Below are 26425 nucleotides of genomic sequence, written 5' to 3'. Positions count from 1 at the left end.
TAGTGTGGTGGTTGCTAGAATGTATTGGTGCTGCAAGGTCTATGGGATTTTTGATCATGTGCTACAGGAAAACTTTGCGTATGATCAGTTAAAAAATAAAAAAAGGTTTAGCAACCTGGGTCAGAACAGGCGGAAGGTGTGGACAGAGTTTGGTGGATAGCTTGAAAGCCTTAGTAGGAGTTAATGTTACAATTTCAATGGAAATCAATGCGATTTGTTGTATGTCCGCTATGGGAAAACAAAAAGTCTGATCAGTTTGAAAAAAGACATAGCAAACTAAGTCTGAATGTCTCCGTGAAGTTTGGAGGAAGGAGCTTGAAAGCTCTGGATTAGGGTGACCAGATTCCTGCTTGTGGAAAATGGGACAGCCCCCTCCCTGCAAAAATGAAATTGACGGATCCTTACCTAGGCACAGATCAATGCGATGTAGAGGGTGCATCCGCATCTATAACTGTTGTCACCTTGTACTTTTCGCTGGCAGCAATTTTTTATCAGTGTGTGCTTGTCTTTCAAGAGTTTATCGTAAAATGCATCGCAGTCCAGTCCAAAATTAAGACGTACAAAAAGCATTGCCTTCATGACTGTTACACTGAGTCAAGATTTATCTGGTGTCCATGCAGCCTTCATTAATGAGAATACACACTCCACAGATGCAGATGTCCCAGGCAGACATAAAACAAACTCCACGACCTTGGCTAAAACTCAGAAGTTGATGGTCTTGCTCTCTAGCAACGTCTGTCCATGTCTCAGACATGGCCGTCTTGTACATATTCCACTCAGTCTATTGATAGGAGATTTTGATTGGATTGTTTAATCCAATCATATACTTCAAAAAATATGGTGTGATTTTATTGGTTTTACAAGCCGTATCCTTGGCTACCTTTGATTAGAATACTCATGTGAATGAGAAAGCCGTGTAGGCAATAGAGACATTTTAGGAGAGGGGAAATACGGGACAAAACATGATTTTTTCAGAAAAGTCGGGACACTAGGAACAAGTGCTTAAATGCAGGACTGTCCTGGGAAAAATGGGATGCCTTGCCACCCTACTCTAGATGGATTTATTATTAGAAAAAAAAGAAAAATCTAAAACTAAAATAAATAAATAATAAAAAAAATAAACTCACTTGGCAAAACCACAGTATGTTGGTTTTGCCAAGCCACCATAAATAGTGCAGATGAAACCCACCCACACCTCTCAGAGTACTGCAGTACCTGGTTGATTTATCTGTACATGAGTAGAAAAATGACTAAAACACCCATCTCTAACCAGTAATGTCCCATGGCAAGTTTTCGAATTGTTTTCGGGCCTTCTAATAGCCCTGGGGCAGCATGTGTTTAATATTTCCCCAAAGGCAATCTGGCCTTCTCCAATGCATTAAAGGCATCTCCCTGAATTAAACAGCACACCCCCTGTGCCAGAACATCAAAAGATTGCATGCTCATGTTCCAGAAAAATTTAACCTTAACATATTTTGCTTTCTGTTCTGCTGAAAGTGCTTAGCAGAAACTTAAGAATGAGTTGTACATTCAGAACCGAGTACTGGGAGTTTTATTAATCGCACATTAGGGCTCTTGTAGGTTGGTAATGATGATGTATGTGAAGGGTTGTGGCCTGCGAGGGTTGGGTGATACATTAACATATGTGCTATTGTCAATAGAAAGGAGAACAGTTAAATTTATTATTGATAATTATTAGAATAAACAATTCTTCCAAGTAATATAGTTCATTTTTCAAAGTATGCACTAGCCACTCTGTTCACAGTTGTCAAACAACTTAGCAACTTGGAACAATAAATCACAACAGTCTGGTTCTAAAAGTAAAACCCCCATTATTTATGTTTTTCTTTTTTTTATATATAAATTATTAAATATACTTTTTTTTAATAATTATTGATTATTAATGATAACTAACAAACCTTTACAGACAGAACTACTGAGCTCAGAGGTTGTATGTCAATGGTATATGCTTCTACTAAAGGCATTTTGTTTTACATCAGTCCATGTATGTGTATTTAAAAATCGTTATTAAAAAAAAAAAGAAAATCATCAAAGAATGGTGCTATCCAGCAAAGATCCACCAACCAGAGAATTGCAGCAAACAAGTACCAGGAAAACAGCTCTGCATCGATCACCCACTTGCATGACACAATATGAATGGCATAATCAAGTCTTTCTACACTCTCAAACTACTAATATATTTAGTTTTTATCTTAATATGTTGCAATAAACTTAAAATACAGTAAATTGATTTTATACTAACAATCAACAACACAGTCTTTTTCTCAAACACAAGTGTGTGTTTATAATTAGTTTACAACTGCTTTGACTGTTTTACAACGTGGCTTATCCTATCAGAATTTGTAGTTTTATAAAACACTTTAGAAACCACAACAATATGCAAAACCTTGTTTTCCTATTGTAGGATAATGCACTGGCTGTTCCTTCTTCTTTGTTTTAGGCCAATTATATGATTCATCACTACTGCAAGTAACACATATCTCTCTCTCTCTTTTTTTTTTCTTCTTTCCTACATGCTGCTTTGTCTGAATGATCACAACATTAGGTAAGTGCAGTTGTCTTTATCACCTCTATGCTGTAAACCCGGATAAGTTCAGATAACTCAAAACAATTTGTGGAAACTTATTACCTCAAAACTTTTAAGTTAGTAAACTTAAAAGTTTTGAGTCAAGATCACTTAATGCTGTACTAATTGAAAACTCAAAATTGCTCATTTGAATGGACTCAATAGTTTGTGTTTAATAACTTTAGTTATTTTATTTATCAGACTCAAAAAATATTCTTTTTGTTTGTTTTAACCACTCCTGGAAATGTCACTTGCTGTAAAAGTCTGTAATAATTGATTAAAAAGCATAGTTCACCCTAAAATAAAAGTTCTACCATAATTGAATCACCCTTGTGCTGTTTCAAGCCTTGGAGTTTCTTTCTTCTGTGGAACAAAACGAGATGTTTGGCAGAATGTTAGTCTCAATCTCCATTCACTTTCATTGTTTAAAAAAAAAAAAAAAAAAAAAAAAAAAAAAAGATGCAATGGAAGTAAATGGTGACTGATGGAGTTGAGTGGTGACATTCTGCCTAACATCTGCCTTTGTGCTCCAAAGAAGGTTTGAAACAGCATGAGGCTGAGTAAATGATGACAAAATTTTCATTTTTGGTGAGTTATTCCTTTAAAGCACAAGCAAAAAATACAGTTTAGTGTTGTCGCAGAAAACTAATTTAGGCAGTGTTGGAAATGCATATTAGTGTTCGCTCAATATTTGTAATGACAAGGTATGCAATTTCAAATATAAAGTAAAATTAAAATGTAATGTAATATGAATAAAACCAACAAGGCTGCAGTATCCTAAAATATTCCAAATATATCCCTAAATTTATAGTTCACGCATTGTGCATACTTGGGGTAAAAATAAAACCATACATTGTTCTCATAATAAATTATTTTTGTAGCGTTTGTCAAAACAAATTTCCAAAGATCTTAGGGCCAAATAAAGTTATTAAAAAGTACTTACCAGATTTCAGCAGTGACGGATATAATAATGATGAGAAGATCCAGAGAAACATGTTCAACTATGACTGACGGTATCAAACTGGCGGGCTACCAAGTTCAAATCTGAGCGCGCAATTTGAAATGTGACTTCTGTTTACAATGTCCTTTATCTTACAGTCACATGAATAAAATATGAAATAAAATTATACAATAGTTTTAATGATCATGGGTTCTCTCTACGCGGTATGTTTTAAAACTTGCCTAATGAATTGTGTTTCGGCTGCAGGACGTTCATCCGCCATGTTGATTCAAAAATTATGTTATGTAAATGTGATGACGTCATGTATTTATTTATTTATTTGAGTAGACTTTTTCACTTATATTATTGAAATTGTTTAAAATCAAAATGCACAAATCGTTAAACACAAAGTATTTCAGTTAAATTAACTTTTTCAGAGTTTTGATTATAATTCCCACATTTTTAACGAGTAGATTATACTGTTCACGAATACAGTGGAAGTGTTATTATGATGTCTTGACGTATAGGGCCTGAGATGCTACAACTCAAGGTGGATATTTAATCTGTATGCATGTGTGTGTTTTCTGGATTAATATGACTGGTAATTTAGCAACAGCACTCAAAACATTCGTTTTTTTTTTTTTTTTCTCTTCTGTTTCCCCCCAAATCCCTTGTGTGTTGATTATTTTTATTTCTTTAATGCTGTAGCATGCAGTGTCGTATACGCACAATATTAAATTACAGTTTTAACGACATCATGTCAGCTTTTTAGCCTACAATTCCATTTGATTAAATACCTAGTACACCCAAAAATGATTGTCCTGTCATCATTTACTCATCCTCATTTTGTTTCAAACTCATATGACTTTTTTCTACACAAAAGGAGGTGTTAGGAAAAATGTTATCTTCAGTCACCATTCTCTTCAATTGCAATGCACTTTTTTTTTTTTTCATACAGTGAAAGTGGATGGTGACTGAGGCAAACATTCTGCCTAACAACTGACTCAATGTTCCAAGGAAGAAAGAAAGTCAAATGGGGTTTGAACAGCATAAAGCTGAGTAAATGACATAATTTTTATTTTGGGGAATATTCAAGCATCTATCTGTCGACCAGAACTGTGCATTCAGAAAGTATAGTTCCCTTAATTATTTTTTTTTTTTTTTACATTTTGTTATGTTGCAGCCTTATGCTAAAATGCTTTAAATTATTATTATATTTTCACATCAATCTACAAAAAACAGATTTTTGATAACTTTGCAAAATTATAAAAAAAAAAAAAAAAAAAAAAAAAAAAAAATTAAATATCATAAAACACATATAATATTGGTATAAGTATTCAGACCCTTAACCTAGTTGAAGCACCTTTGGCAATGATTACAGCCTCGGGTCTTTTTTTGGTATGATGCAACATGCTTTGCACACTTGGATTTGGGGATTTTCTGCCATTCTTCTCTGCAGATCCTCTCAAGCTCTGTCAGATTGGATGGGGACCATCAGTGGACAGCCATTTTCAGGTCTCTCCAGAGATGTTTGATTGGGTTCATGTCCAGGCTCTGAATGGGCCACTCAAGGACATTCACAGAGTTGTCCCTAAGCCACTCTTGCGTTGTCTTGGCTGTGTGCTTAGGGTCATTGTCCTGTTGGAAGGTGAACCTTCGGCCCAGTCTGAGGTCTTGAGTGCTCTGGACCAGGTTTTCATTAAGGATATCTCTGTATGTTGCTGCGTTCAGCTTTCCTTCATCCCTGACCAGTCCCCCAGTCCCTGCTGCTAAAAAACACCCCCACAGCATGATGCTACCACCACCATGCTTCACTGTTGGGATGGTATTGTGCAGGTGATGAGCGGTGCCTGGTTTTCTCCAGACATGACGCTTGGAATTGAGGCCAAATTGTTCAATCTTCGTTTCATTAAACCAGAGAATCTTGTTTCTCACAGTCTGAGAGTTCTTTAGGTGTTTTTTTATTTATTTATTTATTTATTTATTTATTTTTAATTCCAAGTGGGCTTTCATGTGTCTTGCACTGAGGAGAGACTTCCGTCTTGCCACTCTGCCATAAAGCCCAGATCGGTGGAGTGTTGCAGTGATGGTTGTCCTTCTGCAAGTTTCTCCCATCACCGCACATGATCTCTGGAGCTCAGCCAGAGTGACCATCGAGTTCTTGGTTACCTTTCCTACCAAGACCCTTCACCCCCGATTGCTCAGGTTGGCTGGGCGGCCAGCTGTAGGAAGAATCCTGGTTGTTTCAAACTTCTTACATTTAAGAATTATGGAGGCCACTGTGTTCTTGAGAACCTTCAATGCAGCCGAAAATTGTTTGTAGCCTTCCCTAGATCTGAGCCTCGACACAATCCTGTCTCTGAGCTCTGCAGGCAGTTCCTTTGACCTCATGGCTTGGTTTTTGCTCTAATATGCATTTTCAGTGTGAAACCTTATATTTACAGGTGTGTGCCTTTCCAAATCATGTCCAATCAATTGAATTTGCCACAAGTGGGCTCCAGTCAAAGTGTAGAAAAATCTCACAGATGATCCAGAGAAATGGGATGCACCTGAGCTAAATTTCAAGTGTCAAAGCAAGGGGGTCTGAATAGTTATGCCAATGTGATATTTCAGTTTTTTATTTTTAATACATTTGCAAAGTTATCAATAATCTGGTTTTTGCTTTGAATTATGTGGTATGGAGTGTAGATTGATGTGGAAAAAAATTATTTAAAGTATTTTAGCAGAAGGCTGCAACATAACAAAATGTGAAAAAATAAATAAAAATGATGGGCTCTTAATACTTTCTGAATGCACTGTATGTTTATGCACTGTATGTCTATGTCACTCGTGTTTAGGCCTGTCCCACCCAGTGGAAGATTGAAACCGGCATTTCCCATGCTGCCAAATTGTAGTCTCCTCCTGTGCTTTTGGTTCCCTCCTCCTCTTTCTTGTCCCCCCCCCCCCCCCCCTTCCCTTTCTGTGCAAATCAGGTTTGATGTGGGATGGCTGCTCGCAATTGATCTAAAGCACTTTTATAGAATAGGAAATGTTCTCCTCTCATTTGATTTGGCCCTGTGCAGTGAAGGGAAGAGGCAGTAAACACCTCTGTCTCTTCTGATTCTCCCAAATGCTGCGTGAGGCCCGCAAACCACCATGCACGCTCACAAATGTTGCAGTTGTTTAAGAATGTGCCTGTGTGTGTGTGTGTGTGTGTGTGTGTGTGTGTGTGTGTGTGCAGTTTGTGCATTTCCTGGGTCTCTGCAGTTATTTGCTAGCTCATTAAGCTCTCTGGCTAGCCTGAGCAGAGCACCCTCAAAGACTAGCCTCAGCACTGACGCTAATGATAAACATCAGCAGACATGTGTTTGTGAATGCTAGGGTATGTGTAGATGTGGTACTAGACTTGTTGTGGCACTGGGTTAGACTTTGCTGACACATATTTTAAAGAAAACTTTAAATGGTGTTGGCGACGCATTTGCTCAAAAATGTTAAACAAATCAAAACTATGTTATATTGTAGCTTCTTTAAAGTAGCCACCCTTTGGCTAGATTACTGCTTGGCACACTCTGGGCATTCTCAAAGTAACTTAATTTGGTGCCATCTGTGATGCTTTTTAAACAGTACTGAAGGAGTTTCCATGTCTGATGGACACTTGTTGGCTGCTTCTCCTTCACTCTGTGGTCCACTTCATCTATTTACTAAAATACTTATAATTAAAATGTTAGTTTTGTAAGGGTATTCATACATGTCACGTGCTCCAGCATGAGCCACACATTTTGAGTTTTATGCACTAAATAACGAATTTATATGAATATATAAACCAACTTTTAAATGATATAAAAATTGTTTGGAGTAGTAATGATAAATATAAATTACTGTAGCAAATTAACTTGAAAGTTTAATATGAATAATTAATCATAACTTGTTATAATTAATTATCAATATTTGGATCAGTTAATAGAATTAACTTGATGTAGCTGAATTAATATTACAATCAATTAATCTGTTCGTCCAGCGAACACTCAGTATTGATCGTCTATCAACTCTCAGAAAGGATATTTTTCGTGGCCACAGAAAAAATAACTCTTTCTTAGCATGTAGCTGTGATCAAATTGTTAAATTGATGTTGATTTACAAGCAGACCAGAATCAACTCACAAGAATGTACACAAAGCTTTATTTAACTAAATCACGAACACATAACTAATCTAAACAAACACATACACACAAATCACGCATACATGGGAAATGGAAAAGTGAAAGTGAATGAAACCGGAACAGAACAGGGGAATGAAGCTATGAAAAGAGTCATTTAACCATCTGAAAGAACCATCAGTTTCTTACTTCAAAGCACCTTTGTTAACAAAGGGGTTCACAGCTTATACTAAACCTCTGAATAGTTAGTTAATTGTACAATACTTGCAATGCCTTGGCTGTTGAGAGAGAGCCCGGATGCAGTCTCAGGAGAAAGTCTTAATGGTTCCTTGAGTCGATGGTGTTGAAGTTGCAATCAATTTCTTCCGCATTGAATGAAGAAATGATGATGAACTTGCGGTGTTAGTTTGACACCCTTATGGTCGAGGAAGTTACACATGGCTTGATGTGTTTGAGGCCTGCCAGCCCGCGACCTCACGGTCAGACCCGGGTGTTTCCGGTCCCACACGAACAGCAACCAGGAAAAGAGGGGAGAGAGAGAGAGGAGGGAAGAGAGAGGGAGGTCACTCCGACAGTGCCCTTTAACTCCTGAGGGAGGTCACTCCTCTTGAGTTTGGCTTGACCAATGAGAAAGGCAGATTTTAAAAGTAGGAAAACTTGACTCTTTGTATACTTATTTCCTGTCATAATGCATGTATTTGTTCTTTGAAAAGAACAACACAATAGAACAAAACAATACAGTATGTAACAAAAATGCTTTATTAATTCCACAGTATAAATAATTACAAATTCCAATTCGAGTAACATTAGACAAAAGTCTAAGTGGGATGTTGACTTATTGAAAAACTAGCATTCATTGCAATGTGCATTAAACCCTCATTTAATCAGTCGATAGGCTATCTTTTCACTTTAGATTTGGAATGCACATGATTCGTGTCGGCGTCAAGCTCTGCATTGAACACCATAAAAAGCATGTCGTCTTCTGTTTTGAGAGGTGGCACTTCCAATATAAAGAATTTATCCGAACTGTCCAGTGATCATTAGCTGACACTTCAAAAGCTTGGCGACAATGGGTACAAAGTTGAAATTGTATGAAATTTGAGCTGAGCATGAACAGGGATTAAAACTAGCTGCACAGCGGGCTTGTAAGTATTGACTTCCTTATGTTGTAAAATGCTGACTTACAAAAGACATGTGAAGGACTTCAGTGAAGTCCCGCAAAGTCCCTTCAGAATTAGTTTTCTAAGATGTTTTTCTCCAGCACTTGATCATTTGCACAGCCTCGCTGTTGTGTGTTTGAGTGTAATGTCCCCACTAAACACATCGCAAGGGTTTCACCCTCTAACCTTGTTCAGAACTCACACGAAGCTGAATAAAATGTCAGAATCTAATGTCATATTGGTACATGCCTTAACAGCGATTAACGCTGACAGCACTTTATATATATATATATATATATATATATACCGACCAGCCACAACATTAAAACCTCCTGCCTAAAATTGTGTAGGTTCCCCTTGTGTCACCAAAACAGCACCAACCCACATCTCAGAATAGCATTTTGAAATGCTATTCTTCTCACCACAGTTGTACAGAGCGGTTATCTGAGTTACTGTAGACTTTGTCAGTTCGAACCAGTCTGGCCAATCGCTGTTGACCTCTCTCATCAACACGGCATTTCCGTCCACAGAACTGCTGCTCACTGGGTGTTTTTTTGTTTTTGTTTTTGGCACCATTCTGAATACATTCTATAGACTGTTGTGTGTGAAAATCCCAGGAGATCAGCAGTTACAGAAATACTCAAACCAGCCCGTCTGGCACCAACAATCATGCCACAGTCCAAATCACTGAGATCAAATTTTTTTCCCATGTTGATGGTTGATGTGAACATTAACTGAAGCTCCTGACCCGTATCTGTACGATTTTATGCAAAAAACAAAAAAACATCCAGTGAGGGGCAGTTCTGCGGACGGAAATGCCTTGTTGATGTGAGAGGTCAACAGAGAATGGCCAGACTGGTTCAAACTGACCAAGTCTACGGTAACTCAGATAACCACCCTGTACAATTGTGGTGAGAAGACAGGCACTATTTTAGCGGCATGAGGGGGACCTACACAATATTAGGCAGGTGGTTTTAATGTTGTGGATGATCGGTGTATATATATATATATATATATATATATATATATATATATATATATATATATATATATATATATATAGTACTGTGCAAAAGTTTTAGGCACTTAAGATGTTTCACAAAAACATTTGTCTTAAGATGGTTATTTATAATTTCAGCTTTAGTGTGTCAATAGGAAAAATACATTTTAGACTCCCAAACATTACTTTTGCAAATAGAAAAGATTAGAATAGAAGAACAGGGCGCTCTGCAAGAGATGGCATTGCCCCCATAGAGCCCCCCACTGAACATCAGTCTGGGATTACATGAAGAGACAGAAGCAATTGAGACAGCCTAAACAGATAGAAGAACTGTGGTGAATTCTCCAAGAAGCTTGGCACATCCCATCTGCCAACAACCACGAAAAACTGTGTCCAGGAGTACCTAGGAGATTTGGGGCTGTTTTAAAGGCAAAGGTGGCCACACCAAATATTGATTTAGCTTTTTTTATGTTTACTGGACTTTGTATGATGTTAATTGATAAATGAAAACTATATATGGCATTATTTTTGAAGACATCCTCACTATGCAATATTTTGCACAGTACTGTAATATATTTCTTTAGCAAACTTAGGGCATATGCAGTATATAACATGCATAACATGCTGTGAAAAATTGTGCAGAAGACCAGGGACCTCTGAAGTAAATAGGATCAATTTAGATTTTCTTTTGCAATAAAAAATAAAAATAAAAATAAATGAAAATCAAAGACACCTGGAGGACACACGCACAGAGGTGCAGAAGTACAGCCAGACTCTACTGTCTGGCTTGGCATGGAGGTCAGTGAGAAGATTGCATCGGCGGGGCTCATGGTGCGGTGCATTAGCTTTCAAGCTCCATTCCATCAGACTGACATGCCGAGATCAATTTCTAAGAGGGACAGGACTGTGTTCAGCCTGCTGTGCCCGCTGAAGCCAATTCTGACCCGGATTACCCATCACAGGCTCTGGGTAACAAACAGCAAACTAGCAGCCATTCTCGTCTAAGAACAAATTCACAGTCATTTATTTCACCTCTTGACTAAAGTTTACAGTTGAATGTATTTTTTGTTCAGTGGTCTTCTGTCTTCAAGTGCTTCATGGATGATTTGCCTTACAATGTTTTACCATGGTAACCATAGTTTGTACCAAAATGTCACAGTTACTGCAGGTATAGTTACTACTGTAAAGCCACAGTAAATTACAGGATTCTTTCGTTTTTTTGAAGAAAATATGAGTCATGCAAAAGTTGTCAATGCAAAACTTGCCTCCACAATGGCAGGGAATTGTTATGCTGTTGTAAATATGTTTTGGGTGGTTGTTAGCACATTTCTACAGTTGCTATATATATATATATATATATATATATATATATATATATATATATATATATATATATATATATATAATATTCCTGTCCCTAGATATGGCTTGGGTTCCTTATTCAATTACTTTTTTTTTTCTTCTTGCTCTTTTATCATCCATTAGGTGAAAACTTTAAGTCTGATTTGTTTAGAAAAGTCATTGTTAACCTCTTCTCAATTAGCCACACCTTATCTGCAGCAGAGTGCTGGATGAGTAACATGCAAATGTCTACATTTTAGGGTCACTGGTCAGTTCAGATCCCTAACCCTAAATATGATTAATAAATAGTGATGCTTTCCCTTACCAAGTGCTACTAAATATTGGATCTCCTTCAAACAATATAAGAAGCTTGTGTTTGTCATTTTGATCAATGACACTTGATTGAAGTGGTGAATAACACAAGTTACCAATGTTTTACTTTTGTAATTGTTCTATTTCGGTGGAAACCATGGCGACCATGGAGTGTTCTTTGCATGGGTCAGTACATGGCACATAGACACACGTGTTGTTTTTGTGAATGGTCAGAGACAGTTTAGCAGAGATGGACCACTGTTATTAAAATGAATGGAAGACATTGGAACTGCCAACAGATGTAGAGTCCCACCTTTCACGTAAAAGAGCCAATCACCTTTCAGATTAAGACATTGCCTAACAGTCAACTCGAGAACACCCATGCGAATTAACTGAACCAGCCTGAAAAAAAAAAAAAAAAATAATAATAATAATAATAATTTTTAGCATGATTTGAGATAAAGAACCATACCATTACCATACCATTGTCAGATTTTACTGATGTTCTTTGATCGTAATCTTGATTTTGAAATGATTTTTGATTACTGAAAGATTTCAGTTTTTCCCCCATTCAAGAAGATAGGAGCTTTACTTTTATGTCGCTTGTTTACATTGAAAATAGCTGCACAGCCTGCACGGGAGCATTCCAAATATGGCCGCCGAGTGGACTGACTTGCCTTGAAATGGACTTTAGTTTTGTGTAGCTGTTCGTGTTGGCTCAGTCAACACTCTTTTTCCACCCTGCCAATGAAATGCCCCTCCTCTCAATATGTGCACAGAGAGAAAAAGACATGCCACAGCCAGGGGGAAAACTCGCTTGAAGACAAAAGTAAAATAAAAATTGATTACATTTACTATTTAATGTGCAGTCTTGGTCTTATTGTGAATTATTCATTTGGTGCATCTCCCACTTTTCACAAACCAATAAATTTGCAATGCATGAACTCAAATCCCACTTCTTTTTTTTTTTTCTTGAATATTCTGTTTCACTTAAAATGTCCCATTGTAGATGTAAAATGGATTGTGAACAGCAGTTCACTGACTTTTTGCTAATTTCAGTCAAGTCTTTGCTTTCTGTATCACATCTCCATTTTCTCAGTCATTTTCTTTTCCTGTCAAGTCTAAAACACTCTGCTGTGATGCAAAAACCCATCTGATACACTCTAGTGCATAGCTACATAGAAAATAACTTAATGGGAGCTGTTTTAATGAAAACATTTCCCTTTTGGACTGCTCTTTTTCTTAGTATCCTACTTATTAACTCATCAAGTTAATGTTTAATAATACACACACACACTTGCTTGCACACACACACACACACACACACACACACACACACACACACACACACACTGTCATTTCTGTGTCCTTCCTGTTATGCCTCTGGGGGTGTGTGGGAGCAGTGAGCCCCCAGTGATGTGCATTAAAGATGAAATATGCCATACACAATTAATTATTAAGCACGCAAACATGTTTCATCTTTCTCTCATTGAGATGAAATACTGCTTTGTCACTGAACACGGAGAGAACCTCATTCCTCATTAGATGGACTTTTGGTATACTTTTAAGCATAAAATACATAGCTCAGACATAATAATGGGTAAAATAGCACTTTTTTTATTTTTTTTTATTAGGTGGAACAAATTTTATATTTTATTCAACAGTGAATTTATTATCAGTGAATTAATTTCAGATGGACTTTTTTGGATGTGTTTAGCTCATTACAATGCTGCTGACTTACAATCTGGCCAAAACTCTGTATCATAGCAGCATAATAATGTTTTCATTTTTTTGGAACATGCCTTAAAATGCTAACTAAATTTTGGAACAGCACTTCTCTCTCACCTCTTTCCACCTATCTCCTCTGAGTGTATTCTCTTTCATTCCTTGCACCAATGAGACCTTAAGCTTGTGAACAGGTTTATGTGTGTGTGCTACACATGTGAGGTCTGTAATTTTAATGTGGTTGTAGAGGGTAAAATCTGAACAGCTCTCCTCAACCTTTGACTATGCATGAGGACACCGGCGCTCGCTAAAGGTCAACTCACAATGCAGACTGAATTCTTACCAGGTCCTGCCCTCCTGGAGAATTCTGCTTAAGCTGGTAGCTGTGTTTTTAGAAGGTTGCTGGTTTCTATCTGGTGCAGACTGGTTAAATGCTATTTCAACAGCTACCATGTTTTCAACTTAAGCATTTCAAGCTGGTATGCCTAGCTGGAAGCTGGTTTGTTGCTGGCTAATGACTTCTAGCTTGGATCAGCTAGAAACTGGCTACCACGTTCCAAAACACTGCAACTAGCTTAGGGTCTGTTCAGAATGAATGCCTTTTTGTATTAAACTAGACTGTAGAAGCGAGGAGGGCGGGGCCGGGCTGGAATGACGCACGCCCGGTCCCCAATCAGCCTGATGGGGACGACAGTTAGAGAGAGAGAGAATTACAGGCAGCTGCGCTGTGTGTGTGTGTTTATGGTTGTGTGTTTTTGGTTAAGTTGTTTATTAAATTATTATTTAAGTTGTCAAGCTGGTTCTCGCCTCCTCCTTTCCACTGAACCCCCTTACATAGACATACTGGAACGGCTATTTTTTTACAATTGAAAAGAAAATAATAATATTAATTACATTAATAAAATCACTAAAAACATTACCAGATAGTTAAACTAAAGATATTTAATTAGCCTCACTGTTTTAAAGGCTCTTATGAGTCTGTTACCAGCTTAACTGATAAAGAAAGATCAATGCGATGAAGAGTGTGAATGAACAAAATTAGCCCCACACTCGCCAAGTGACTTGAGCCGCCTGTCATTATAATGAGGACGGCACTTAATAAAATGCTTTGTTTTTCTTGATGTGCCAGTCTCACAGTGGTGGTTATGATTTGTCAGATTGCCCTTGGTTCACTGGGCAGTTTGGGTTAGTTTTAAAGGCCTTAATTGAAAAGCTAATTATGTATTCGCTTCAGTAGGTGTCCTTGAATTACTTATGAACACATTGATTAAGAAAGAGAGGGTAGGGAAGAGGCGTAAACTTTCTCGTTTTCTCTTCTCAGCCTGGCAAATGAAGCAGGAATGAAAGAATGGGAGGATGACTGTGCAAGACAGAGTAATAAAGCTCAGCCTTGGGTGTCAAACTTTGTGTTTCGAATTCATGTATGCCATCATTTATTTAATCCAGGGTTATGGTGTACATTTCCAGCTCATTCACTCACCTACTCCTCCTCCTTTCTCTGTCCACCTCACTTCCGCCCATGTTTAAACAAACCAGAGACATGGAGAATTCTCAGGTAGACAGGTCTGGTTTTGTGGCAAATTCTGGATTTTGCTGACCAACACTAATTTTAGATCAGTTTGTGGCTTATTATTTTGTAATAGCAGATCTGGGTGAAAGCTTCCGCAAGCCACTGAATCACCCTAGTAGCTCCAGAGGGCCCCAGATACATAATAGAATTTGCTGCACAGTCTTCATGGCAGCTTCATGATCAACAAGTGGCAGCAAAACCAGTCTGTTCTTTGACCACCTGAAGCTTATTACACACAAAAATGGCAAGCAATTTCTTGATCTGGCAAGATCTAATCTGATTGGTTGGCATTCCACAACTTCCAGGAGTAAGCCACCTGGGAAGATAGTTGTACTTAGTTGCCACAAGATTTCCACATTCAGAACTGTATATTCGGCTTTGAGCTATGTTTGTGAAATATCTGTACAAATCTGTACTTAAAGTATTACTTGTCTACAGACAGAAATTCTAAAAATTATTTTAACTTCCCAGAGGAATACGTTCACCAAATGTGCTTACCATTCAAGGTCCACAGCTGTTGTTGAGCAGCATGTTAAATGAATGCTTAGGTTAGTCAGGGTAATTTAGCAATTTAATCATTAGTAGGAAGTAAATGATGCCTTTCAGTCCAGGGAGAGAAGCTTGCTTATGAATAACTTGAGAGTGAAGAAACAGAGTAAAAAGATGTGTAAACATATAGCTAGGATTTTGGAGTGATTTGAGCTTGGCTTGCACCTCATGACCACAATCTGGTGAGTGAAAAGAGGACTTTTGCGCTGACTCCACTCCAGCTTGCCTGATGGCCCTGTCTTTAGAGAGAAAAAACAGAGTGATGGCTTTACAATCACCCCGCCATCCTCTGACTGCACTGGCATCTCTAATCAGCTTCCCTCGCCTGCCGCATCCTGTTTCCCAGGCAACAACCAAGTCTGCTCATCTCCCGCTAAGGAGCGAGGCAGAATATTGAGAAATGAGAAACAGCTATGAATGAACGTTACATTTATATAGCGCTTTTCCAACACTACACTCAAAGTGCTTTACACAGTGAACAGGGGACTCTCCTCAACCACCACCAGTGTACAGCATCCACCTGGATGATGCGATGGCAGCCATAGTGCACCAGTACGCTCACCACACACCAGCTATTGGTGGAGAGGAGTAAGTAGAGTTATAGAGCCAATTAATGGATGGGGGTTATTAGGAGGCCATGACTGATGAGGGCCAATGGGGGAATTTGGCCAGGACACCGGGGTTACTCCCTTACTCTACTGTGATTTTATTGACCACAGAGAGTCAGGACCTCGGTTTAATGTCTCATCCGAAGTATGTACAGTATAGTTTCCCTATCAGTATACTGGGGCATTAGGACCCACACAGACCACAGGGTGAGCACCCCCTGCTGGTCTCCCTAATACTTCTTCCAGCAGCAACCTTAGTTTACCAAGGAGGTCTCCCATACAAATACTGACCAGGCTCAATCCTGCTTAGCTTCAGTGGGCAACTGGTCATGAGCTACAGGGTGATATGGCTGCTGACAGCTATGGTGAGAGAATACTGCTGTTCACACAATCAGACAGACAGAGCTGGAATGCTTAATAACAGAATAAATTGCGCTCAAATTAATGCACATTCTTGCAGACAGAAGAGGTATCGGATTGCCTGCAAATGGAGGGTTTTTTCATGCTGTGTGTCCCGGCATAGGCACATTAGATGGCTACAAATTTTGAACACAGTCAGGTGAAGATGAGGGAGTTTTGAGTAGTTTGTGTCAGCCAATGTGTGTGCTTTTTAGAACAGTATGTTTACTTGTGCGTGCATGACAGAGTTATTAGGCTTTTCCATAACCCTCCTGTTGAATTTTCACTCACAAACACACATACACACAATCGGCTCTTCCAACCTGATGACTTCTTAGTGCCCTTTATGAGGTCATCAATTAATATTTACACATTATGAGGTCATTAACACATCTATACCCATTTTAAGGTCCTCAGTGTATCTAAACCCACTGTGAGGTCATTAATGCACCTATGCCCATAGTGTGGTCGTTAATACCCCTATGTCCAGTATGAGGTCATCATTGCATCTTTACCCATTATGAGGTCATAAATGCATCTTTTCCCATTGTGAGGCCATCAGTGCATACAATATGTACCCATTGTGAGATCATCAATCCATCTATGCCCACTGTGGGGTTATCAATGCATCTTCACCCTTTGTGAGTTCATCAGTGCATCTATACCCACTGTAAGGTCACCAATGCATGTATGTCCAGTATGAGGTCATCAATGCATATAAAATAATTGTAAGGTCTTCAGTGCAGTTTTTGTCCATTGTGAAGTCATCAGTGCAACTGTACACATTGTGAGGTCAGCAATGCATCTATTCCCACTGTCAGGTCATCACTGCATCTATGCCCATTGTAAGGTCATCAGTTTATCTTTACCCACTGTGAGCTCATCAGTGCATCTATACCCATTTTGAGGTCATCACTGCATCTATGCCCATTGTGAGGTCATCAATACATCTTTACCCATTGCGAGGTCATCAATGAATCTTTACCTATTGTGAGGCCATCAGTACATCTATACCCAGTGTGAGGTCATCAATTCATCTTTCCCATTGTGAGGTCATCAATGCACCGATGCTATGATGAGGTCATCAGTGCATTTATACCAGTTGTGAGGTCATCATTATGTTTGTCTATTAAATATTTTGCACAACCTCCATCATTTCAAACATGCACTATTAGGTTATTTCCATAACCCTCCTCCTGAATTTGCGATCACAAATACACTCATAAACTTGCTATTTTCTAACCTGTCTTCTTCTCAGTAGCTATTTTGAGGTTATCAATGCAAATGTGCATATATGACGATTATAAGATCATCAAACTACATTTAAGATTGTTCATGAAAACTTTAGGACAGTCTGCATCATTGAATTTAACAGGTGCATGCATGAAAGCAATATTATTAGGCAATTTTACAACCCACTCTTGAATTTTCACTCACCAACACACACACGTGCCTCTTCTAACCTGATGACTGCTTCACACAGGGGGAATCATCACCTGTCCACGGCCCTCCTCCTCCTCTTCAACTCCTCGCTCCTTCACAGTGAGGCCCCTCCTTCTCCATTGAGTGCAGATAGATGCCTCAGAGGAGAAAGGCAAAGAGAAAGAGTATTGATTTGCTAGGAAGCAAGATGGTGCCGGTGTGTGTGGCATGCGGTCAGCTAACTGGTTTGTTCTCAAGTTTATTTGTTTTAATGGGTTTTATGTGTGTTTTAAGTCAAAGCATTGTGGCGCTTTTAGTGTACGACCGGCAAGCACTTTTGTACATTTAATTCACAGCTGATGAACTACTAATTCGAGCTCAGTGAGGCTCACAGTATGCTCCCCCTCCTCTTTTGGCGTCTGTACCTGCATGTACACTTCCAGGGAGGAAGTGCCGAAAAAGCTGTGGAAGACGGGGAGGTATTGCCGTCAAGCTTAAAGCTATTCTGGTGGCCAAACTGGAGTTGCAGCCACGCTTGGGCTCTCTTGCTCAAGAGATTGACTGTAACCGCTTTATTGGGTGGCGTTCCCTAGAACCATTGCACTTGTGGAATATTCCTGTTGTTCCAGACTCGATAGCTCAGCTCCCTTTTATCGCCCACCTCGTCTCCGCTGTGGTGTGGATGTGCACCATCTCCGCTCGCTGTGCCAGGTATCACAGCCGACTGAGGACTCGGTGAGCCTGAGGATTGCTTTGATCAACGTCAGATTAATACGACTTTTATCCTAGATTACTTTTTTGCCTCACGTGGCTTGGACTTTCTATTTGTCACCGAAACGTGGCTTACGACTGGGGATTTGAGCCCCTTCTCTGAACTTCTTCCTCCTGACTGTTAGCTTTTTAGCTCTCCTCGTACTTCAGGTTGGGGAGAAGAGTTGGTTTCGATTTTTAAAGACAATTTTAAGTGTTGGACTCTATTGACTGATGAATATAGTAGTTTTGAACTCCAACTGGTGGAACTGGAAATGGACACGCCGTTGGCGATAGCAGTGAAATATCGACCACCAAAATGCCTCAAAGGTTTCATCAATGTCTTTGCAGACTTTCTAGGGAGTATTATTCCAAATTTTGATAGACTACTAATTCTTGGAGATTTTAACATCCATGTGTGTTGTCCATCAAACTCGCTGGCCAACAAATGTATTAGTCTTATTGATTCTTTTGATTTGACTCAACTGGTGAAAGGCCCCACTCATATACACGGAAATACACTCGATCTTGTGTTATTGGATGGCTTATCAGTTGATGACATTGAATTATGTGATTATGGTATTTCCGATCATAAGTCTATCTTGTTCACTGTTCCCCTCATATCTCATACTGACAACCCTGCTAAATCTATGCGTTGGTGTCTTTTATTTACATCTACTACCAGTGGTGATTTTCAACAGCGTTTAAGGAGGTTTTTCAATCTTTTGATCTCTCTTGTCACAACCTTAGTGCCGATGAGCACCTCAGTTGGTTAAACTCTGTCTGCACTAATATTTTAGATGCAGTGGCTCCGCTAAAGGCCAAATATCATAAACCTAAGTCTGAGCCCTGGCTAAACAACACCACCCGAGGTCTTAGACAGGCCTGCAGAAGAACTGAAATAAAATGGAAGAAAGACAAACTTCAGGTCTCTTATGAAATTCTAAGGGATTCATTATCTCAATTTCAGAGAGCTGTGAGATCAGTCCAAGTACTTTTCTGACCACATTGAAAAGAACTATCACAATCCAAGAACCCTCTTTAATATTATAAATGCTGTTGTGAATTTTTCTGTCACTGTATATCTGGCTGAGTCTTCAGCCATGTGTGAAAGTTTTCTTAAATTTTTTGGTGACAAGATAAGTGATATTAGATTGAACATCATCTCCCTTACTTACAATCTCTATGTCCCCCCTACTTGCACTGCTGTTTTTAGCCAATTTAAAACTATTTCTCTCCCTTCTTTACAAGAAATTGTTAGTAAGCTGAAGCCCACAGGCTCCTCCTGCGATGCTATTCCCCCATGTCTTTTAAAACAAGTTTTTGATGTGGTTGGGACCAGTCTTTAAAAATATTATCAATGAGTGCCTTCAAACGGGAACAGTACCCAATTATTTAAACCATGCTTCTGTTCAACCCCTTCTTAAAAGGCCAAATCTAGACCCTACAATTTTATTGTAGTCTAATTTTAGACCTGATTCCAAGCTCTCTTTTATTTCAAAAATTTAGAGAAAACAGTTTTTCAGCAACTACACACTCTTCTAGAAGAAAATAAGATCTTCAAAGTATTTCAGTCAGGTTTTAGAAAATACAACTTTACCGAGACATCAATTGTAAAAGTTTTAAATGATGTATTGCTAACTGTTGACTCTGGTAGTTCTGCTGTACTTGTGCTGTTAGATCTAAGTGCTGCATTCGACACAGTTTACCATGCTGCACTTATCTCTTGTTTAGAGCAATGTGTAGATATCCAAGGAAAGGTGCTGAATTGGTTTAAATCTTATGTTAAGAATAGAAGCTTCTCAGTCAATATTGGTGAATTTTCCTCTGGTTCTGTCCAACTTACCTGTGGTGTTCCCCAAGGCTCTATTCTTGCTCCTATTTTATTCTCCCTATATATGCTTCCCTTAGGTTCAATTTTTAAGAAACATGATATATATATCTCTTTTCATTGTTATGCAGACGATACCCAAATCTATCTTCCCTTGAAACACATCAAGAATTATTTAGACTCTCTCCTGGCCTGTCTCTCTGATTTAAAGATTGGATGTCTTTAAATTTTTTAAACTTGAATGAAAACAAGACTGAGATCATTGTGTTTGGGCGCTGTGAAGCTCTTAGAACATCTAATGTAAATTTTTGCTCTCTGTCTCCACATGTTAAATCATGCATGAAAAAAATTGGTTGTGCACATTTACAGTGCTCTTAAGTTTGACAAACAAGTCAATTCTGTGGTCAAATCTAACTTCTTTCATTTATGAGCTTCGGCGAAGGTGAAGACTTTTCTATCTTTTGAGAATTTTGAAAAGGTGATTCATGCATTTATTACTTTAAGGCTTGACTATTGCAGCTCACTCTATATGGGAATCAGTCAATCATCTCTTTCTCGATTGCAAAGAGTACAGAATGCAGCTGCTAGGCTTCTGACTGGGGTCAGAAAACGTGAACATATCACCCCTATTTTAGTCTTGCTAAACTGGCTGCCAGTTCATTACAGAATTGATTTTAAAATTCTTCTTATATAAATCCTTAAATAGTCTAGCACCATCCTATCTCTCTGATCTCTTGTCCGAGTATCACTCAGGGAGATCTTTGAGATCATCAAACCAGAGGTTATTAACAGTTCCAAGGACTAGACTGAAACTAATGGGGCTTTTCCACTGCACGGTACAGCTCAACTCGACTCGACTCTGCTCACTTTTTGGGGTTTTTCCACTGTGGATGGTACCTGGTACCCGATACTTTTTTTAGTACCACCTCGGTCGAGGTTCCAAGCGAGCCGATACTAAATGTGACGTCAAAACCCTGCAGATCACTGATTGGTCAGAGAGAATTGTCACTACCAGCGTCACTGGATTTGCGACATGGGACATCAACCCGCAACAGCGACAGCAATATCATTTGTTCACTGACTTTCTAATTGTAAAAAGAAATGGCTGTGCACAAAACCACGCCGTGGTCAGTAAACGAGGTGCAGACGTTCCTCTCATTAGCGACGAACGAAACAACACGAAACGAAAAAGTCTTTCAGGAAGTGTCTCAGCTGTTGGCCGCACATGGCTACCACCGGACCTACCAACAGTGTAGGGAAAAGTTTAAAAAACTTAAAAGTGACTACAGAACCATCAAGGACCACAACAGCCAGAGTGGTTCAAACAAAAGAAAGTGGAAGTGGTTTGACCAAATGGACGCTATCTATGGCAATAGACTGGCAAGCAATGGGAGGGAGAGTGCCCTGGACTTGGCGTTGTTGGAGTCCACGATGGAGGATGGTAAGTTTTGTTACATTAACTCTATATTCTGCTTGAAAGCTTCACTTTATTTAGTTGACCAGCTACTGGAAAGCTTGCTTCTAAAACAACCAGGCCAATTTAACTGTTACACTTGTGTAAAATCACCATGCAACAACTGCTTTATGCAGCACAATGAGCTAGTAGCTAACAGCTAGCGGTCGTGTTATTGTTTATGGTCAGTAATGTTTGTGTCGCGTTTAAGATGATGTCACGGCAGTAGAGGCGGCACAACTATGATGATCACCCTATAATCCCACCCACATTGAGGTGGCACTAAACTGCAGTGGAAAAGCAAGCTCAGAAAAGTAAAGCGAGCAGAGTCGAGTCGAACCGTAACGTGCAGTGGAAAAGTGCCATAAGAGGTGACTGTGCGTTTGCTGTAGCTGCACCTAAACTCTGGAATATCTTTCCTGTTTTTATTAGAACAGCCACAACTGTATATGAGTTTAAATCAAAGCTTAAAACTTATCTTTTTTTTTCTATAGCTTTTAACCACTGATGCCCTCTGTTTTTTGTTTTTTATATGTTATGTATTATTTGTACAGTGTTTTATTATATTTTACGATATTATGTGCAGCACATTGGTCAGCAGATTTTGTTTTAAATGTACTCTATAAATAAAAGTGACATTGACATTGATTTGTTCTTCAGTTAGGCTGGACTAAATGGAGGAGTGTGGACGGTCATGCCACTAGAGGCTAGCCACACTGGCTCAATTTTCTGAACCTTGTTCTTCTGGTGTTTGAAAGGTCAGATGAGGTTAGTGAGTTTTAGTGCTGGACTCACCGTCTTACCAACTCTTTCATTACTCTCCATATTCCCCTTCCTTTTTTGCTTTCTTTCTTTCTCCATCCTCTCCTGACAGCAGTCTGTGTGAGTTTTATTGCAATTTGCCACAGGGGGACAGTCTTTTCCTCAACCCTAGTCTTGTGTAGACAGAGTTTTGACTATCAGCATAAAGGCTGGTCCACGTTTCAGTTAATTTGACCAAAAAATGCTCACTTTGACAGGAACGGTCTATCTGACCAAATTAGAAAGCAACTAATCGTGTTTTTTTTTTTATTTTTTTTTTTTTATTTAGGGGCAGGTTTATTGGAAATAGTTAATACTACAATAATAGAATGGCATGGATGAAATTTAGTCCATGACTGGCTGTACAAAAACCACAGAAAAATCTTCATATCAATTCAGCATCTATTAAAGATACTCAATTAACATTTAAAGATCCCTTACTGTAAATTACCGGTGCATGTTACTTTTTCAACGAAAAGAAATTTGAATGTGTCTCAATTAAGCTTTTGGCTTCCTCAGTCCCAATTAGCCTCCTAGAGAAAATTGTTGCATAGAAAAACAGTTACTAGATCGCAACATTATCCATGTACTTTTGCGTCCATTCTTTTTTACTTTTTAAACCCAAAAATGAAAAACGAAAAATGTGGTTTCTTCTTTATTGGTTTTAACACTGATGAATAGAATAAGCAGATACAAACTCATTTTCTGTTGACCATTTCATTTTCTATTTAAAAATGAATAAAGAGAAAGTGGGAAATGGCTTAATTTTCATTTTCTTTCATTCTTTAAAAAATTAATTTACGGCTTGAATATTTGATATGCACATGTAAGGGGCACTGAAATGCCATTTTTTCTGATTGGTCAACCCGTCCTGTCTTCTGTACTGCCTTAATCCTATCAGCCAGAATTAGAGTTGGGATTGCTCTTCAAATTTGTCTCAATTTTCATTAAATATTGTCCCGACCCAAACCACCACTAACTGTAAACTATGCATGCCATATGTATTAGAATCTTGCTGCTTGGCACATCATGGTGTTGTTGCGAGGTGTCTCTAATGGACGTTGCATGAGAGATCGCAAGCCACATCAGCTGGCCATATGCTGAATGGGAGTTGGTCTATTATATATTATTTTTATTTTTTAATAACATTGTATGATTTTGTAGTACCTGTGTATTCGTGTCTCATTGATAAAAAAAAAAAGAGTTCTGTTGATTTGGATAAAAGCAATTGCTAAATTAATGTTTAGGCATCATGAACATGGATTGGAGTGGACATAAAATTCTAATAGCCTAGCTAAGATTCAGACACAAGGCCTCCCGACTGTAAGTCTGTCAGGGACGTGAGACACAGCGTGTAAAATCAGAACTGTCCCTTTTATTGGGACATCTAGTCACTCTATCTCCATAAGTGCAATGTTAATTTCTGCAAGCCTTAGATTGCTGATATAGTGTGCTGCTGACGTAATTGCCTCAGCCTGGATGAACATTTAAATGTCAAAAATAAACTTGTGTTAACTCATATTAACTCATGGGACTTTTATACAAAGTGACACAACTTTTTTTTAATTACATTTATCAATGGGACATTTTATTAAAAATAAAAATAATATATAATGGACCAATTCCCAGTCAGCATATGGCCAAGTGATGTGGCTTGCAATCTCTCACGCGACGTCCATTAGAGACGCTTCACAGCAACACCATGATGTGCCAAGCAGCAAGATTCTAATACATATGGCATGCATAGTTTACAGTTAGTGGTGGTTCAGGACAATATTTAATGAAAATTTAGACAAATTTGCAGAGTGATCCCAACTCTATTTCTAGCTGAAGGCAGTAGGATACAGAAGACAGGGCAAGTTGGCCAATCAGATGAAAGGGGCGTTTCAGTGCCGCTCACATGTGCGTATCAAATATTCAAGGTGTAAATACATTTTTAAACACTGAAGGAACAAAAATTTAGCCTTTTCCCCCAATCTCTTTATTCCTTTTTAAATAGAAAATGAAATGGTCAACAGGAAATGAGTTTGTATCTGCTTATTTTATTAATCAGTGTTAAAACCAAACAAAAAACACATTTTTAGTTTTTCATTTTTGGGTTAAAAAAAGAAAAAGGAATGGACACAAAAGTACACGAACCCAACATACACCACCCATTTTTTTGTTTAGTTTTTTTTTTCATTCCCCTGATCGCTTCACTAACCCTTTCTTAGTGCTTTACCGCTACCACTCATCCTACTTAGCAACCAGTATATCGCGATAACTCCCAGTAGACCTGCAAATAACTCATCATGGATAATCTCAGACACCCACCATGCTTCGCTGAGCACACTTCACCCTATCCTTAAGTGTGATACCATGCAATGGTAACCTTGCCAGTGTGAAAGTGTTTGTGTGTTCGCAAGTATGGGGCAATTCCATGGACTGAGCATACATATATACATATATATATAGTATATATATACACTCTGACTCGCCCAGCCAGAAATGGGACCATCAGGTATGCATATGGGCTTCTGGGTGATGAGCCTGTGGATTAATTAAACAATATCCATCATATGGGTTTAGTTCATCCTGCCCACCTGACACTTCTCACCTTTGTCCCTGTGCTGGGATTCTTAATAACAGCTATTCAGCTGTGCATCACACTCTAATTCAAGTCTTGTTGTTTGTGTAATTTGTCTCTACATGATTTACAGCAGATTTTGATTTCTTGAATCGTCTTTGTATGTTGAATGCATTAGTTTATTCATTTTAAAGGGATAGTTCACCCAAAAATGAAAATTCTATCATAATTTACACACCCTCATGTTCCAACCTGTATGACTTTCTTACATGGAGCACAATGTTAGCCTATGAGTAGTTGTGGCAGACCTCTGCCTTTCCCAAGAAGGAGGAAGTGGGAGCTGGGTGAACAATCCACGTAAGATATTTAATGCACATACACTTTTCAGTGTCACACAATAGGGCTTTTCAACCGTAACATTCAACACACAGACAGGACCAGTTTGCTTTTCATTGGTCCCTGACACACACAAACACGTCGACACGCACACACAGTTCCATGCGTCTCTCTCTCCCCTCCCCCACCGTCTCCTCTCCTAAGTACTCATGCTGCTCCTCACTGGAACGTGAGACCGGTGCGGCACACAGGTGGAACTCATTCACCACTTATCTCTCCGGCCTCGCTCTGCCCAGAAGCTGCTTGGCCACACCCTGCTCGCCACATACCCCCATCACCAAACTCAGGCAGGGGAATCATCTGGCCTGCGACTTAACCCTCCCCCCCCATTTCTAGAGAGGGAGTGTTGGTGCCTCGGCCGCCACACTGCAGGATGACTTCTGGGAATAAGAAGAGGACGAGGGGAAGGAGGGGGAAGGGAGGAGAGGGAGAAAGAGAGCCACTTGCCGGCCCCCGAACATGCTGCCAAATGGTCCTCAGCCAGCTGCACTGCCTCATCTGTGATGCCGGGTGATGGCACGAGACCCCCTCAGCCATCCCTTTTGGTTGCCGGCTGACGTACTGCTCCAGCACCACCGGATCAGGATTCTCCTTGGCGTCACAGTCTTCAGCCAGCGGTGAGGACTCCATGACAGCACCTTCCTCCTCCAGATCCCGGGTTTCGGCACCAATGTGGCAGACCTCTACCTTTCCTAAATAGGAGGAAGCATGAGCCAGGTAAACAATCCACATAAGACATTTATTGCACATACACTTTTCAGGTTCACACAATAGGGATTTTCAGCCATAACATTCAACACACAGACAGGTCTGATTGCTTTTCAGTAGTCCCCCACACACTCATACACATCGACAAGCACACATAGCTCCGTGCATCTC

At 39.1% G+C, this 26425-nt stretch overlaps 1 protein-coding gene across 4 annotated transcripts in view; it reads left to right on the top strand.

The window, feature by feature from the left end:
* LOC127444566 (catenin alpha-2) overlaps nt 1-26425 on the top strand; it is a 784313-nt gene that overhangs the window by 414552 nt on the left and 343336 nt on the right. The window contains exon 8 of one of the 4 annotated variants that reach the window (XM_051704013.1): nt 2567-3728. The exons of the other annotated variants lie outside the window; for them this stretch is intronic. Within the exon in view, the coding sequence (XP_051559973.1) occupies nt 2567-2602 (36 nt within the window). The 3' untranslated portion in view covers nt 2603-3728. Of the gene's footprint in view, nt 1-2566; nt 3729-26425 lie in introns of those variants that run through there. 4 annotated transcript variants of the gene reach the window in all.

This window comes from Myxocyprinus asiaticus, chromosome 8 (assembly GCF_019703515.2).
Source record: "Myxocyprinus asiaticus isolate MX2 ecotype Aquarium Trade chromosome 8, UBuf_Myxa_2, whole genome shotgun sequence".
NCBI lineage: Eukaryota > Metazoa > Chordata > Actinopteri > Cypriniformes > Catostomidae > Myxocyprinus > Myxocyprinus asiaticus.
The sequence above is the reverse complement of the archived record's forward strand: the minus strand, read 5'-3'. Positions and strand labels throughout refer to the sequence as shown.